The sequence below is a fragment of the Cyclopterus lumpus genome, chromosome 12 (genome assembly GCF_009769545.1).
Source record: "Cyclopterus lumpus isolate fCycLum1 chromosome 12, fCycLum1.pri, whole genome shotgun sequence".
Classification (NCBI taxonomy): domain Eukaryota; kingdom Metazoa; phylum Chordata; class Actinopteri; order Perciformes; family Cyclopteridae; genus Cyclopterus; species Cyclopterus lumpus.
The window spans coordinates 19486230-19503972 of record NC_046977.1 but is presented as its reverse complement, the minus strand read 5'-3'; the positions used below and the strand labels follow the sequence as shown (position 1 = coordinate 19503972).

Here is a 17743-nt window from a genome sequence, read left to right as displayed (position 1 = left end):
CAAACATTATTATTTGGTTGTATAATGTGGACAGGAGGTCTTTTCGTTTCATTAAATGACATAAAGACAAAGAACCCCTCCAGGTCAGACTATAATTAATTAATATATATATATATATTTTTTTAAATTTACAAATATAGAATAACCCGTGTTCTCGTTTGTAATATTGTTGCCATGTAACAGTAAGGGAGAGTGCTTCGAGTTTAAAGACACTCCTGGACTTTGTCATAGTGCACAATAGCGCCCCCCAAAGGTCAGAATCTTGTTTTAGAGATCAATGGACTTCACCATTTTGTACCAACAGGAAATGATACAAAGTTGGCAAACTTCAATCAAACTGAGAGTGGAATGCCGCTGCCAATTAAGAGTGGCACTCCAGGGATTGAGTGCTGCACTTTCATAAAGTCAGGTCACATGTAAGAAACAGATTAGTTTTTAAATTGACAAACTCCAGGGAGCAGAGGTAGAGATGTCATGACTTTTAGTCCTCTCCAAACAACGGCCGTGAGCTGGGAGGATGTTTTGGGGGATGCTATCGCACGCTAGAACTCCAGCAGGTCGTCTTTGACGTGTCCACACATCTGGACAGTACTCAAGATGTATTCAATACATGTGAGCATGACATATAGTTAGTGTTTACGTACTACTGACCATCACACACATGCATAGGTATGCACGTAGAGGTGAAGCACCGAGCGATGATGGGATGCAGCTGCATGAAGGCTAACCGCACGATGAAGCAGGAAATATACAGGTTGGGAATGCTAATTATTATACAGTACATTCAGCTAACCTAAGCATTGTGTTCACTCTTTAGAAATTGCATACAGAATACAAGAGTAACGTGCTAAATGCTATAAAACTGCCTGTTTTTGGGGAGCAAAAGAGAAAACAAGTTAATTAGAAGTACACAGAACCCTGTTTTATACCACTAGTTATGTGGCAGTTGCTAACTTAGAACCATGATGGAGCTTTCCTTCTAAACTGTGGTCCAGGTTTACGCTCCCGTTAGCTAATGACAGTAGCATACCGTGGAAGAGTTCCACGGTATGCTACTCGTGATAATGAGCTGTGCAGTCTTTTTAAAAGAATTAAAAAACTGCATTTAGCAAAACATTTTCCTGGTCATACCATGGACCTCTATGTTTGACAATCAAATGGAAGTATTCATTTTGCTACACTCGTATAGACATGTGTGTGCAGTTAAATAATGCAAATGATATATCGCTCACCTTTTAATTATCCATGTCATCCGGCTCTTTAATGACTGCACAGACGTTCATTGGGAGCTAGATGGCCAGTCTGATTCTAAAAACGGCAACTTCCTGTTCATTCTGTATTTTCTGAAGACTCAACTTGTTACTTACTAGTCTATATGCTCATGTATTGAAACCATTTGAAATAAGCATGAATAATAGACTGCATCTAAGAAGTGGGCGTCGACGTCAGTCATTGGTTTGTGGACTACGGATTTGAAGCCTTGAGTTTGGCCTTTTGGCCGTCACTATCTTTTACATTTTGACGTCGAGATGCTGAATTTCACTTTGCATTCATTCTGAAAACACCTTTGAACAAAAGTTTAGCGCTCCAAAAAGCAGCGGTTGTCATTTTGTAACTGCAGGAACCAGTTTGAATTTGCGGTCATCATAAGCCAACTGGCCAAATCAATAACCTCTATACGGCCATGGCAGAACAGGGAAACACATTGGACCTCCATATATAGAGAATAGTGAAGCCATGGTGCCCTCATAAAGTCTACACGCCCAACGTGCCCTTTACATGAACTGAGGCCAGTAGATCCGTTCACATGGACATGGACTTTTATTACAAGTACTTTCCCAACACAAGCTCATATGCATAGAGGTATATGTTCACTCAGCCAGGACACATTCTAAAGTCACATTCTTCCTGCCAGCAAGTCTTTCAGTGTGACGCTCGTGTGTCGGCCGCTCTCTGCCCAGCAAAGGCTTCGTGGGAACGGGAGACCAGCAACAAGTCTACTGGGGCGCCAACTCGGCAAAGTTACTGTTGATTGAACCACTTCGCCAGCAACACACAGAAAGCAATGGAACAGACTAATGCAGGTGGACTATGGGAAGAAGAAAAATAAGAATGCATCAACAGTAAAGAACAACAACTGTGCTGAAACACTTCTCATGACATGTAACCAGCGGGTCGCTTTCTGCATCGACCCACCAGCTGTCCAGCCAGTATGGCTTATAAGAGAAAAGGAACTGGTGACAATCGTTAGTTCTAGCGTTAAGGCAAGGTTGTAGCTAGCTTTTTGGGTGGAGCAGTTTCTTTCTCAGGGGAAGAACCATACACGTGGACACAGAAACACACACGTTGTTAAAAGAAAGACTTCAGTCAGTCAATCAGCGGAGTCGCTCCACCTGCTAGTTCAAAAACTACATTCACATCTTTTCTGACAAACAAGATCTTACATTTAAGACCAATATAAACATTTTTTAGGCACAGCGCCTAAAAGATAAACTGCGTCATGTGTCGAATAGCTGAGGCTATCGCAAATATTCAACAGCTTTAAAAAGGAAGACTCAAGGTGAATAAAAAATAAAATGCAGTGGCCTGAAATAAACATATTGGTTTGGGTAAAAAGCGAAAGAAAGAAATGACAAAGTCTTCATGCAATCAAGTGGACAACCTTCATTAAATCTATGTAATCCACTCCCATAAATACAACGCTCCAACTAAGTAGGAATCACATTTAAAACTCAATAAAACTAACTAGTATCCACTAATATAATAGGTAATATTGTCAATCCGGATAGATTATAATTATGTTATCTGATTCAACTGGAAGGCACATCCATAAGGCTTTAGAGGGTGTTGCAAAGCATTCTGCATGGTTCTCTCCCAAAATTTAAGGATAACAAAGTTTGATTATTGCTGCATCACAAATGGTCCAATTAACATGACGAGTATGACATCGAGATACTCCATATTGAGAGAACGACAAAAAGAACATTGTGTGCGACTGCTTTGGAGCCTGAGAGCAATCAACTTAGTCAAAAATATGTCATGAGGAAATTAGAAGAAACTAGAGCTACAAGAAAAAAAACCCAGACATCTTAAATAGAATAAATAGAAAGAAAGGAGCAGAGTGGGCCCCCTTACAACCCCCACCCCTCCACACTCCTATCACTTGAAGGGCTTTTACACACCTCAACCAATATCACTTCCTTTATCTTTATTCATATTACCAGCATTGTTTCCATCAGTGGCTGTGTTTTCTACCGTCTCTGGAGTGTATGTGGTGCACCTTAGGTCTGGACTCGAACTGGGATGTGTGTGTGTCTGTGTGTATGCGTCTGCTCCCAGAGGCAGAAGTGGATGAAAGACTCAAAAACTTTAGTTTTCCCGTGTGTATTTAAGAGTAGAAGGTGAGGACACTCTGGTGGTTGCCGCGCACCAGGAGGATTGGAGGCAGGTCCTTAGACAATACCTCCAGCCAGGCCATGTACATAGCGCTGGACACCGCGCCCTTCCTGGCCAGCGGCAGACTCCTGCAAGACAAAGAGGGAAAATTGTTAGCAGGGCTGCTTTTGTTTTAATTCAATGGTACAAGTACGACTGGTCGAGGTCAGGCATCGGCCTCTAATGGTCAAGGTCAGGCATCGGCCTCCAGTGGATAAGGTCAGGCATCGGCCTCCAATGGTCAAGGTCAGGCATCGGCCTCCAGTGGAAAAGGTCAGGCATCGGCCTCCAGTGGAAAAGGTCAGGCATCGGCCTCCAGTGGATAAGGTCAGGCATCGGCCTCCAATGATCAAGGTCAGGCATCGGCCTCCAATGGTCAAGGTCAGGCATCGGCCTCCAGTGGAAAAGGTCAGGCATCGGCCTCCAATGGTCAAGGTCAGGCATCGGCCTCCAATGATCAAGGTCAGGCATCGGCCTCCAATGATCAAGGTCAGGCATCGGCCTCCAATGATCAAGGTCAGGCATCGGCCTCCAATGGTCAAGGTCAGGCATCGGCCTCCAATGATCAAGGTCAGGCATCGGCCTCCAATGATCAAGGTCAGGCATCGGCCTCCAGTGGATAAGGTCAGGCATCGGCCTCCAATGGTCAAGGTCAGGCATCGGCCTCCAATGGTCAAGGTCAGGCATCGGCCTCCAGTGGTCAAGGTCAGGCATCGGCCTCCAGTGGTCAAGGTCAGGCATCGGCCTCCAGTGGTCAAGGTCAGGCATCGGCCTCCAGTGGATACGGTCAGGCATCAACCTTTCATGATCGGAGATGTGTTTTTAAGATGATTTTAAAACCTAAACTAGTCATAAATCCATCCATATGTGTTGTATCCGACACTGTACTTTGTCAGTACATTACATCCATTAAAAAAATGTGTGATAGCAATCCCACAGTAATGAGTCACGAATCAATATTGTACAGGATGCCTCAATCGAGAGCATGCACTCGTTGGCTTCTCATTAATCATTATCACAGGAACCGGACCAGAGCCTGACTAACTACGGATAATCGTTTCCTTGGTCAGTAAAAGTGTTGGGTGCACTTGATAACTGTGGACAGCAGATGGCAGCAGAGTGCTTAACCCCTGATGAACGGATTTGACTACAAACACCCTTTTGCCACAATGAGGGTTGTCATGGCACAGGTACATTGGTACAAGGCACACTTACATATTTGAGCAGCTGTTTTTACTGTACCTAGTACTTTAATGGGAGGTGTTATTATGAGACAGGAATGTATGGAAAGTTATCAGTCATAATTCTTTAATTTTGCCTGGTAAACTGTAGAAACCCGGAGGAGGTGACACGGTGATCTGGCAGGTGTGCTTAGGGCAATAGTTGAGGCAAGCTTTTTCTTTTTGTATGCAGTGGTGTCATTAAAATTATTGAGGAGACTGTAGTTTGCAAGGCAAAGCTGTCTGACTGGCCACATGAGGGGAAGTGAGGCGAGGCACATTGGAGGGAGCCTTCAGTTATCAAGCTCCTCTTTCAGGGAACCAGCTTCCACTTTCAGTCCGGGAGGCAGACAGTCACCTCATTCAAGAATAGACTTAAGACTTTCCTCTTTAATAGTGCTTATAGTTAGGGCTGAATCAGGTTTGCCCTGGTCCAGCCCCTTGATATGCTGCTATAGGCTTATAGGCTGCTGGGGGATGTTTTAGGATACACTGAGCACCTATCTCCTCTTCTCTCTCTCCTTATGGATGCATTTACATCTCTCCATTGCACCTTATTAACTCTGCTTCCTCCCCGGAGTCGTTGTGACTTCACGTCTCATAGGGTCCATTGGACCTGGAGGTGTCTGATGCCTGGTGAGCCAGCCTCCCATTGGCCCTGCTGATGCCCCGCCCCGCCCCCCCTCCTCTCTACCTCCTGTTTCATGGATTGGAGTTCCATTCATACATTGTCATATTCATGTAATGTGTTTATGTAACTTTGTAAATGCTGTTCATTCTGTACACATGACATCTATTGCTTCTGTCCATCCGGGGAGAGGGATCCTCCTCTGTTGCTCTCCTGAAGGTTTATTCCCTTTTTTCCCTGTCAAAGGTTATTTTTGGGGAGTTTTTCTTGATCCGATGTGAGGTCAAAGGTCAGGGATGTCGTATGTGTACAGATTGTAAAGCCCTCTGAGGCAAATTTGTAATTTGTGATATTGGGCTATACAAAATAAACTGAATTGAAGGGACGGTAGAGGTGGAGGCCTTCAGGAGGACATTCATTGAGTCACTCATTCATTCACAGAATACGATAGTACGCCAATAAAGAGAAAACACTTGGCTATAAGTTGCATTCCTGAGGTCACCAACTACATAAAAAAGAAACATCAGCAGCACGAAGGCCACCTGTGACCCCCCCCCCCAGCGAGAGTAGCTTACATGACAATGAGGTTGGCTGTACTCGAGTGCTCCTTCAGCAGCTCGTTGAGTCTGATCTGACGATTAGTCTGAGGAGCAAAACAAACAGAAGCAGGTTGAAACATTCCGGTTTCTGCTCACCAGATAACCATCACAGGCTCCTCTGTTACATCGGGCTGCAGTGCATTAGTATGACGGCATTTCATGCACACAGCACCTTTCAGGCACAGGCTACACGACAAATGCTTTACAACATGCATACAGATGAGGAAGGGAGAAAATCTAAATATTACATGATTACCAAAAATAATCATGGACGATTACATTTATAGGCCAAATTAAAACATTGCTTTATGATTGGTTGTTGTTTAACTGTCCAGTGAATCAGCAAGTGGTATATTAGAAAGAGTGGCTGGATGTGGATGTTTGTGGTGACCGTGGGAACAGTTTCGTGGAGGATCATAAAACAATGAGGAGTCTGCGATATAAAAGGGGGCGTGGCCATTTAGTGCATTAAAAACTGAAAGGACTTTAAAATCAAGTTGAAAAGACACAGGGAGCCAATTTGAGCTTTAATAAAAGCCTGGCAGCAGCACTCTGGCTGGTCTGTAGATTTGGTAGGCCAGTCAACAAAGAGGTACAGTAGACAACGCTTTTCTACTTCATTGCTATTCTGCGCAAACATTTAAATGTCAATGCTTTTGTGAGATGGTGTAATCAGTCAGAACTTTGGCTTTAGCCTCCTGACGCCTAAAGAAAGCGTTGAGTTGACGCGAGCGTCGGCGTGCTGACCTTGGCGCGGTAGAGCTCCAGCTCGTTGTCGGTGATCCTCCAGGGCTCGCTGTCCTTCAGCTTCTCGGCCGCCTCCTGCTCCATGTCGTCTTCCTTCAGCCGATACGGCTCGATCATCTCCTCGAAGGCCGACACGCTGCACACAAGCGGATGGTTAGTTCAACGGCATTAAGCCTTACAGAACGCAACATTATTATTTTTAGGTGGCAACAGATGATGGAGACACCATTTTGTCTAAAAGTCCTATCTCTGGAGTTTTGTCCATTTAGTGCAATTTTTTATCAATTATGATGGCGCTATGGACACAAAAGACATCCGTCAGGTTAAGTCCAAACTCTATTATTTTAAGGTTAGACTGAAAGAGTTGAAATGTTAGCAAATAATCCCTCATTGCAAATAAATTGGAATTAGCTGTCATGATAGTTTTAGGGACAGCGAAAAGACAAACCCAACCGGTTATGGATCCACATGAACAGCGTGGAGAATACCACACAACCAGTTATTGATACGAATATGATCATGTCCTGTTAAACGCAAACAGACTTGATGTCTGATTGTGCTGATGTCATGTCTCCACACAAACACACGGGGGCAGCCAAGACTCAGTCCGGCCATGAGGTAGACTCAACCCTCCCGCATTCATTTCTGCAGCTTCATGACAATATTAATATAGCAAACGCCCAATAAATCAATTATTGCATTTTATGTCAATTGCCTTTCAACAGAAACAAGTGTCATGATAATGATCTGTACTTTTCTCCTCTCCTTCAAGCTGCTGCAGAACATTCATAACATCCTGGAACAAATTCTAATTCAAAGTGCGTCATTCAAAAGCGATAAGTAATGTGGTAAAGGGATTATTAAAGGAAACTTCATGCTTTTGGGTCTAATTTGTAGTAATCTTTGCCATTGGTTACAACACCGCTTCACTGCTGGTACAGACGTGGTGCTCCACAGCAGAGATTATTTATAGGGAACTCTTCAAATGTCGCAAAAAAGAAATGTCAATCAACTGTGCTACGGCCTCGATGCTGTGAGCGACAAGAGGAAGAGGAAGAGGAAGTCTCCTTCCAACCATCCAACGCATGGAGAGGCCTTCAGGAACTGGCTTCATTTGGGAAAGTTCTAAATGCTTTTGTCAGACCATGTTTCATGCCGTCTGGAGACTTAAACAAACAGTTGTGCTTTATTGGAATATTCCGTCTCCATATTCAATTTAGCATATCAGCGCCTTTTCATTGGAGGCAAAAAAAAACAGCGGACAGGAAAGCAAAAAATGTGTTTGTGCAACGGAGGAAGTTTAATCACATTTTGCCCTTTCCATACAGCTTTTCTAATGCCTCAAAACACTCCTCGATATGCGAATGGTAATACAGACGATGACAAAGAAGCTTTCAAACAAACAAAACAATATTAACCGTGATATAACAGCTACTTCCAGGTTCAACTTTGACCATACTTCACGTAGATTTTACACTGACATTTAAGGTACGTTTACTTCTAAAAGGGGACTGGGGAGGTTGTGCAAGTCCAGGAGGTTTTGTTCTAGAGGTCGGGGGTCAACGGCCTTCACTAGAGACCTTGATACACTTACATTTATCAGAATATAAAGTGCACTAGTTCTGATCCTTTCCAGTGGCTTCTACCCTGCAGCCTTCTGAAACACTCTGGTTTTGTTTAAAAGGTTTCATGTCGAGTAAAACAGGGATTTCTGAGGAATGATGGTATAAAGGGAGGAAGACTTACTGCTCCTTCTTGGGCTTGGTGTTTATGTCTCCCAGCACGGTGATGTCGGAGAAGTCGATCCTGAACTTGCTCAGCAGAGTGGCCATCCTGCACGGGAAGAAAGAAAAAGACTGGAAACCAGCTGCAAGACATGTTCAATGCAAGGTGCCGTGGGCAGAGATAACGACACGGAGCCCCTTGAAGGCTTTAAATAACTCTGTTTGAACACAGGAGGCAGCTGGGACTGGCTTTACTGGGAGCACTGGGGCGTTCTTGGTATGCGATTCATTTCCTTCAGCTTCAAAGAAGCTGATCACACTTGTAATGTCAAATGTGTGATTTTCAGCCAAATAAAATATATACCCCCCGCCCCATTGACTATGAAAAGTATTGAAAGGGAGTTGTGCAGAGGATAAATTACTTGGTTTTGGGGTGAAATGTGTGAGCTTTTGAAGTACAGGCACCTGTACAATCACAAATCATGAAGGGTACAATTATAAAAAGAGACTTATCAAATATATACGACAACTACTTTCCTATTGATAAAAGAAACACAATGCTGTAATGAGAGTCCATTCAAGTGTCATTTATTCAATTATTTTTAGAGTAAACAAACACAAAGGAGATGTCAAAGTGCACGTAGAGCTGTGAAAAAAGGCCGGCTGCAAGCACCAAGCTAATTTTATCCAACAGCAGGAGGTAGGAGGCAGCTGTAGGAGACAATGAGAGATACACAGGGGTGGGGTGGGGGGACGACATCCCTACTGGAAACATGACATCTGAATAAGAGCACTAGCTTTCTTTCAGGGAATCAGATTAGATTATCAATATTAAGATACAAAGAAGGTGAGGGGCGCATTACATCATTGGGAGCAGTTCTACTGATGTTAATGAGGCAGCCATGGAGCCCACTACAAAACATCATATCTGTGTTGTTGCATCTTTGACTGAAAATGCTTCTACATACGTTTTGTAATCTGATGTGCCTGTTTTCCTTGTAATTGGCCTCCAAAATAGATTCCTTCTCTCAGCAGCGCAACTCAAGATGGCTTCACCATGACGCAGAACCAAACGCAGAAGACCCTGACGAGACCGCAATTATGCCTCTGTAGTGATTTACATTCATACCAGTCATCCATACCCTAGATTATTAGCTAGCACATGCATTAGGTGGGATTTCAAATTCCCCGACACTTACCAGCAGCACGCTGCTCGTTTCTTTTACGGCTTCACAAGGACTAGATCTCACCAACGCTGACGGTTTAATCTCCATGTCAATTAGGACGTCTCCACGGATAATGCTGGCTAATATTAGCTGAACAAAGAACAAATGCTGACTTAGCTCATTAACGAAGTAGCAGATGCTGGTATTAAAGGTCCAGATTTATAAAATGTGAAGGATTCCTTGCTTTATAGTCCGGCACCCATCAACTCCTTTGTGGGTTTTGCTGGAGCTCTTTCTTGGCAAACCGCAGCTTCCTGTGGTCCTCATAGTAGTAATGACTTCATGAACTTCTAAAAATGAAAAGATTTTAACTATTAGAGGCAAGATTGATGATCTCTTGCCCTTAACTACTGCCGATCTGTCCTCAAGAGGAGTGGCCTTGGAAACAGCTGTATGCCCTGGTGTATATTTGGATAGCTTTTCTACCATTAACCTAGACCAATTGTCCTCAATGGTTTCTACTTCTAAACCGTCTACCTGTCTCTTAGACCCCATCCCAACGAGGCTGCTTAAAGACGTGTTGCCTTTAATTGGCACCTCTCTGTTGGATATTGTTAATGTGTCTTTGCTAACAGGCCATGTACCACATTCCTTCAAAGTAGCTGTAATTAAACCTCTCCTGAAGAAGCCCACTCTTAATCCAGAGGTGTTGGCTAACTACAGACCAATCATTTAACCTTCCCTTCCTCTCTAAGATCCTTGAGAAAGTAGTCGCAAATCAGTTGTGTGACTTTCTACATCAGAATAGTTTATTTGAGGAGTTTCAGTCAGGATTTAGAAAACACCACAGCACAGAGACAGCACTGGTGAAAATTACAAATGACCTCCTAATTGTATCAGATAAAGGACTCATCTCCGTACTGGTATTATTAGACCTTAGTGCTGCGTTCCACACCATTGATCATGACATCCTATTACAGAGACTGGATCAGTCGATTGGAATTTCAGGTACCGCACTAAGTTGGTTTAAATCCTATTTATCAGATCGATCTCAATTTGTATTTGTAAACGATGAAGCCTCAATGACCACCAACGTTAATCACGGAGTTCCACAAGGTTCTGTGCTTGGACCAATTTTATTTACCTTATATATGCTTCCTTTGGGCAACATTATCAGGAAACACTCCATAAACTTTCATTGCTATGCAGATGATACTCAATTATATCTATCGATCAAACCAGAGGAGACCAACCAGCTCGCTAAAATTCAAGAATGTCTTAAAGACATAAAAACATGGATGACCTGCAACTTCCTGATGTTAAACTCAGACAAAACTGAAGTTATTTTACTGGGCCCTGAACACCTCAGAGATCAATTATCTGGTGATGTGGTTTCTGTAGATGGCATTGCCCTGGCATCCAACACCACTGTAAAGAATCTCTAGTTATCTTTGACCGGGACTTGTCCTTTAACTCCCACGTTAAGCAAATCTCAAGGATTGCATTTTTTCATCTACGTAACATTTCAAAAATCAGGCACATCTTGTCTCAAAAAGATGCAGAAAAGCTGGTTCACGCGTTTGTTACTTCCAGACTAGATTACTGCAACTCCTTATTATCAGGCTGCTCTAATAAGTCTCTTAAGTCCCTCCAGTTGATCCAGAATGCTGCAGCTCGTGTACTCACACAAACTAAGAAAAGAGATCACATTACTCCTGTATTAGCTGCTCTGCACTGGCTCCCTGTAAAATCAAGAATCACATTTAAAATTCTTCTCCTCACCTACAAAGCCTTGATTGGTGATGCACCATCATATCTTAAGGAGCTTGTAGTACCATATTGCCCCACTAGAGAGCTGCGCTCACTAAATGCGGGGTTACTTGTGGTTCCTAAAGTCCTAAAAAGTAGGATGGGATCCAGAGCCTTCAGTTATCAAGATCCTCTTTTATGGAACCAGCTTCCACTTTCAGTCCGGGAGGCAGACAGTCACCTCATTCAAGAATAGACTTACCTCTTTAATAGTGCTTATAGTTAGGGCTGAATCAGGTTTGCCCTGGTCCAGCCCCTTGATATGCTGCTATAGGCTTATAGGCTGCTGGGGGATGTTTTAGGATACACTGAGCACCTATCTCCTCTTCTCTCTCTCCTTATGGATGAATTTACATCTCTCCATTGCACCTTATTAACTCTGCTTCCTCCCCGGAGTCGTTGTGACTTCACGTCTCATAGGGTCCATTGGACCTGGAGGTGTCTGATGCTGGTGAGCCGGCCTCCCGCGTTGGCCCTGCTGATGCCCCGCCCCCTCCTCTCTACCTCCTTCTGTTTCATGGATTGGAGGTCCATTCATACATTGTCATATTCATGTAATGTGTTTATGTAACTTTGTAAATGCTGTTCATTCTGTACACATGACATCTATTGTTTCTGTCCATCCGGGGAGAGGGATCCTCCTCTGTTGCTCTCCTGAAGGTTTCTTCCCTTTTTTCCCTGTCAAAGGTTATTTTTGGGGAGTTTTTCCTGATTCGATGTGAGGTCAAAGGTCAGGGATGTCGTATGTGTACAGATTGTAAAGCCCTCTGAGGCAAATTTGTAATATTGGGCTATACAAAATAAACTGAATTGAATAGTGAGGTGGTCTGGTCTGGAACCACTGTGCCTTCACCGAACCAAAAAGCAGTGCGCATATGCATGCATGCATGCATATATATATATATATATATATATATGCATATATATATATATATATATATATATATACACACATATACATACATACACATATATATACATACATATATATATATACACATATATACATATATATATACACATATATATACACATATATATATATATATACACACACACACATATATATATATATATATATATATATATATATATATATATATATATATATACACACACACATATATATATATATATATATATATATATATATATATATATACACACACACATATATATATATATATATATACACACATATATATATATATATATACACACACATATATATATATATATACACACATATATATATATATATACATATATGTATATACAAACATATATACAAACATATATATATACACACATATATATATATATATATATATATACACATATATGTATATACAAACATATATATATATACACACACACACATATATATATATATATATATACACACACACATATATATATATATATATATATATATATATACATATATGTATATACAAACATACATATATATATACAAACATATATATATACAAACATATATATATACAAACATATATATATATATATATATATATATATATATATACACACATACATACATATACACACATATATATACAAACATATATATATATATTAATCAGTGAGCTTTAGTGTTGGTAAGGTTTATTTTATGCTAATAAGCGTACCGCTTCACTGTAAGAAAGAAAGCTCTTTCTAAAAAGGTTGAACTTTTCCTGTAACATCAACAAACATAAAAACACTGAAATATAAACTCTACATGCCTTTATATCGGCAAATGTACTTTAACAGTAATGATATTTTATGGGAAAAGCTTCTCCCCACAACAACATGATAGCTTGTGGTCGCACACATACTGGACCTTATCCAGGAAATACACCCACGAAGCAGACCGGATGTCCCCTTCAAACAGATGGCTCCACCACTTTAAAGGACCGTGCTGGGTTTTCACCACTTTCCACAACTATTGTAGTTTTAGTTCACGTCACTGGAACTGGCTGTCAGCTAAACATTCAGTGAATCTGTTTGTTTTGTTACTGGGAGTGGCCAAAAAGCTAGAAGAAATACTCATTACGGCAATAAATTATTACACATCCAATATAAAAAAATAAAAAAATCTAATTTGATAAAACCTTTTCTTTATTCGGTTTGCTCAAGGTCAACTGATTCCTGCTCATTAGAATGTGCCCGTCTATGACCATTTGCTTTGTGAACTAGTTTTGGGTGGGGCTTATGATTTACCCAATTTAAGATCGCTTGTTTCATTTTTTACTAAAAAGGGTGATCGCAAAAAAAAGATTGTGGTCCCACCTGTGATGCAATAAAACATAGTTGTCTTAACAAATTGTAAGGCACTGATTCCAGTATGTTTCAGTGACATTTCTAGATATTTTTAGCATATTCTGATGATCGTCAGGATAGAAACGTGACATGAAATGCTCACGTTTCTTCCCCGTGCACACACTTGCACCACATTTCAAATATGAAACTGTCTTCCATTCACAAGACAGTCAGGATTTGCATTTTGAGTGCGTGGTAGACATGTTGTACCTCTTATGGCGACTTGTGAACAGAACAGTTTGTGGTGGTGCTGAAAGGAAAGCATGTGCATAGAAATGATGGGGAGAATAAAAGTAACTATCATATCAGTCATTTAATCATTACGCACCAGGGAAACCAAAGAAAAACTATTTTTAAACGTTAAATAATAATCTTTAACGCTTATTATATTTGAGAAATTATCATAATGCTAACAATTATCATGAATTATTCATTTATCATCATAATATGGAGTAGCAATGGCAGTTATTGTAGTATTTCTTTTTTTGCAGCAATCAAAGGGTTTATGTAATCTCAATTTTAAAAAAGTAAATTTTTGCTACAAATTGCTTTTGGTAAGTAAATGTACTAGAAGATGATATTCTCTACTCGTGCTCAGCGTCTGCCTCGACGTCGCGGTCGCAGTACTCACGCTCGGCGGTCGTGGTCGATCCGGTTGATCTTGCCTCCAATGAAGACGCGGATCTTGCAGTCCTTCCACCTCTTCTTGTTGGTCAGCAGGTAGGGGATCAGCAGGGTGAGACCTGGGCGGGACACAACACGGCTGTCACCTGCTGGTCTCACTTGGTGGAAGTTAAACGTAGAGAATATAGAACGTGTCCTCCAGAGCAACAGCTTTTTAAGAGGCGGAGTCTCTGCTGACATGACGGCGATACGCCGGATTGGAAGTGTCACATGCAGCATTGTCTTGAACACATGAGTCATGTCTCTGGTCTTGTTCATATCGTTACACCCCGCCGGCTGACAGACGGCCAGTTAAGAATGAGTCACGTCAACATATTGTCTCCGCTGATCAACACCTCACTAATAGATTTGATCTTTTGAACAGCTGGGGATTAATTGGCCATCTCCACTGCAACCAGAGCTCCTTGCCTCCGTGCTGACCTGTGAAGCTGACCAGGGGCTGATGGTGGCTTTGTAAATTCGGCTTTGAAAAGCAGATAATCAGCGAGTCCCCACAACTGCAAAGGTTTAGCAAACATTTCCTCATCGCCAGATAATTCATTAGAGATTGTATTATTTAAATGATAACCATCTAAAAACATAAAAGTCTGTTGTGCATTTATGGCTGAAGCCTTTGCCTGGAAACCTCACCTCTTTCTCAAAGTGCCATTTCAACAGCATTATAGATTATCATAATCTAAATCACATGCACATGATTGTTGTATAAATGTACCCCCCCCCCCAAATACAAATTGAGTTAGTACTTTTAGTATTTGTTTTTATGGATACAAATCACATAATTATTAGTTGCAAAGTCATAATAACTGCTTTTCTGTACACCACATTTATGTTGGGACTGGGAACAAAGCAGTAAAGAGGCGATGCACGGCTGCCAGCCTGGGAAACAAGCTGTGGAGTCTGGGTAGTAAGACAAAAACCGGTGTCACTCATGCAGAGGATACAAGTGCGTTGACTCTCAGAACTGTTGGGACTACGTTTGCTCTCCTGGGTCTAATTGGATAACTCGTTGACCTTCGCCATGGGACTCACCTCCGTCGTCAAACAGCCACCAGACGTCCACGGTGCCCTTCCCTTGTTTCTTCTGGAACTGCTGGCTGGCCTCCAGCAGCCTCTGGTCGGACACGTTGAGTGGGACAGTTGGGCTCTTCTTGTCTGCGCACACACACACACAGCAAAAGCACATTTAGATGGAGAGAGACCGCTGTCGTGACTCTACGGACTTCGCTGGCCTGTTAGAAGTCCTGAGAGTGGAACAGTAAGCAAACACTGTAGTTTACGGACCGGTAACTGTTGAGTGAGTGAGTGAGTGAGTGAGGGATGACAGTACGGCTATTGGTAAAGATGGTAGGCACTTACAAATCACACAATGTTAATACAACTAAAAGGAAAGTCATCAAACCTCAGCTCCACAGTGGCGATTGGTGTTTCCCCTACAGATGTATATTTTTAGCAGTCTGGATTTTGGAGTTGTTAATTCCTATGAAGTTCAACACATCATGCGGTACAAGCACTTTTGTTTTTTTCGGGCACAACATGACACATTTTCCAAAGCATCAAGGTGAGGAGGAGGAAGTTACAGCTTCATGGCTCGGAAGCGATCTGCTCCTTTTCAGTTTTATGAATCACATTTCAGGAGGAGGTTTTTAGATTGATTCCCCACCTTGCAGGCAGCCATAGGTACTGCAGTATGATAAACTAATCGGATAGTATTACTGTATCATCTGGTCACTGCTTTTAGCGTGGGTATATTGTTTTTTATGAATTAAATGTTTTTTTGTTTTTTTTAAAAAGGTCAGAAAGCAGATTTTCCAGAGCTCAATACGGTGAATCTGTTTCTAAAGAAAATGCAGCAGCTTCAATCAATGAATAAATGTTTTGCCTCTGTCTCAGTACCAGTTGATCTTCACACTGTGCCGAGATGAACGACCACAACGGCTGCCTCAGAGCTAGAAAACGGAGAATGAAGAGTATGCTTTGGAAAATGAGAAACCGGCATTCTCTCTGACCACCAGGGGGCGACTCCTCTGGTTGTATAGAAGTCTGTTTCATGTGTTAAAGCTGCATTCTTGCTATCGTGATTGACAGGTGGCTATCAGAGCCGTATACGTCGTCACTGATTCCAAATATGGTCACTTTCAGTCATCGGTAGCAAAAAAAACAACATGGCGACAGGCAAATCGTCAAAGTTATGATGACTACGTCCACTTCTTATATATAGTCTATGCTTTAAGCTTTGACAAAGGCAGCCCAGATCTATTTTCTCCATTTTTACCTCTCACATTATTATTATTATTATTATTCCGATATTATTCCCAGGCGAGTATTTTGCATTTTTGATAGTGGAATCTAGTATTATTATATTAAAATATGGGAGATTTCTTTAGGTTTAGCTTCATGAGCACAGGGGAAACACCATCAGTAAGACAGAGGGAGAGCAGCTCAGGGGTTAGCTGGGCGGGGCTGGAGACATGAAAACACGAGCTGTTTCCATCCTGGAAGAGAAAGCCACAGACAAAGTGTCCTCTCCAGAGCCAGAAGCAGCAGGCGAGAGAGACTGAAGACAGGAGGAGGAAACTGAAATGTTGGCACACGCTCACGACATTAAATACTCAAGACCTGGATCGTGTCAAAGGCACTATCACACAGCACAGCTTCAGAGACTGGGCTGGAGCTACAAGCTGGCGGCTGTTACCAGGAGAAAGAGGAAAAGACGAAACGTTATTCCCAAAGCCACCGAAGCCAGCGACAGGGAGCAGACAGGAGACAGGAGACAGCAGCGGGACAGCGTGTTAATAAAAAGAGGATAGAAAGACGGATTGACAGGATGAAAACCAAGCAAAGAAAGAAAGAGGTTTTAAAGGCAACACAATAAAAGGGGATCTCCTGCCTTTTTTCAACAGGGGCTGTGTCGTAGCTTTGCCGTCCTCGTCGTCATCTGGAAAACGTGAGACAAAAAGGAGAGAAAACAACAAAGAATTGGGGTGAAATGTCGATTTGATGTGCCGTCTGCTTACAAACGACATTTCCCGGTCTTGAATCTGCATGAAGTTGAACACAGCAGAAGGTTTAAAATGATGGTGCTTCATGCTAACAGACACAGAGGTCCATGGAAAACAAGAAGCTCGTTCTCTCATCTCTGGAGCCTCTAGTTACATTTAACTGGCCAGCTGGTAAGCACTCCGACATGTGAAGGGTATAAAATACGCATGAATCAGTTCCAACTCGAAGCTGGACGACTCCGCGGTCACTGGGCTTGGATCAGAGAGGAGGGCCAGACCGACGAGGACTTAATGAGTGCTCAGGTCCAGTAGGAGCTCCGGCTGGGATTAGGAGGGTTACCCAGATCAAGGCATTCATCTTCACTTTGCTGCCTCTTGGGCCTTCACCAGTCCGGCATGTTCACATTGTG

The 17743-nt window shown here is 42.1% G+C and overlaps 1 protein-coding gene across 1 annotated transcript in view; it reads right to left on the bottom strand.

Moving 5' to 3' along the window:
• Window positions 1–1798: 1798 nt before the first annotated feature.
• Window positions 1799–17743, bottom strand: part of slc12a2 (solute carrier family 12 member 2) — a 52819-nt gene continuing 36874 nt past the window's right edge. The window contains exons 21-27 of the mRNA XM_034546541.1: window positions 17222–17269; window positions 15364–15486; window positions 14282–14393; window positions 8376–8462; window positions 6630–6765; window positions 5859–5926; window positions 1799–3524 (exon numbers count right to left, since the gene is read on the bottom strand). Coding sequence (XP_034402432.1) covers window positions 3389–3524; window positions 5859–5926; window positions 6630–6765; window positions 8376–8462; window positions 14282–14393; window positions 15364–15486; window positions 17222–17269 — 710 coding nt within the window. The 3' untranslated portion in view covers window positions 1799–3388. The remainder of the gene's footprint in view (window positions 3525–5858; window positions 5927–6629; window positions 6766–8375; window positions 8463–14281; window positions 14394–15363; window positions 15487–17221; window positions 17270–17743) is intronic.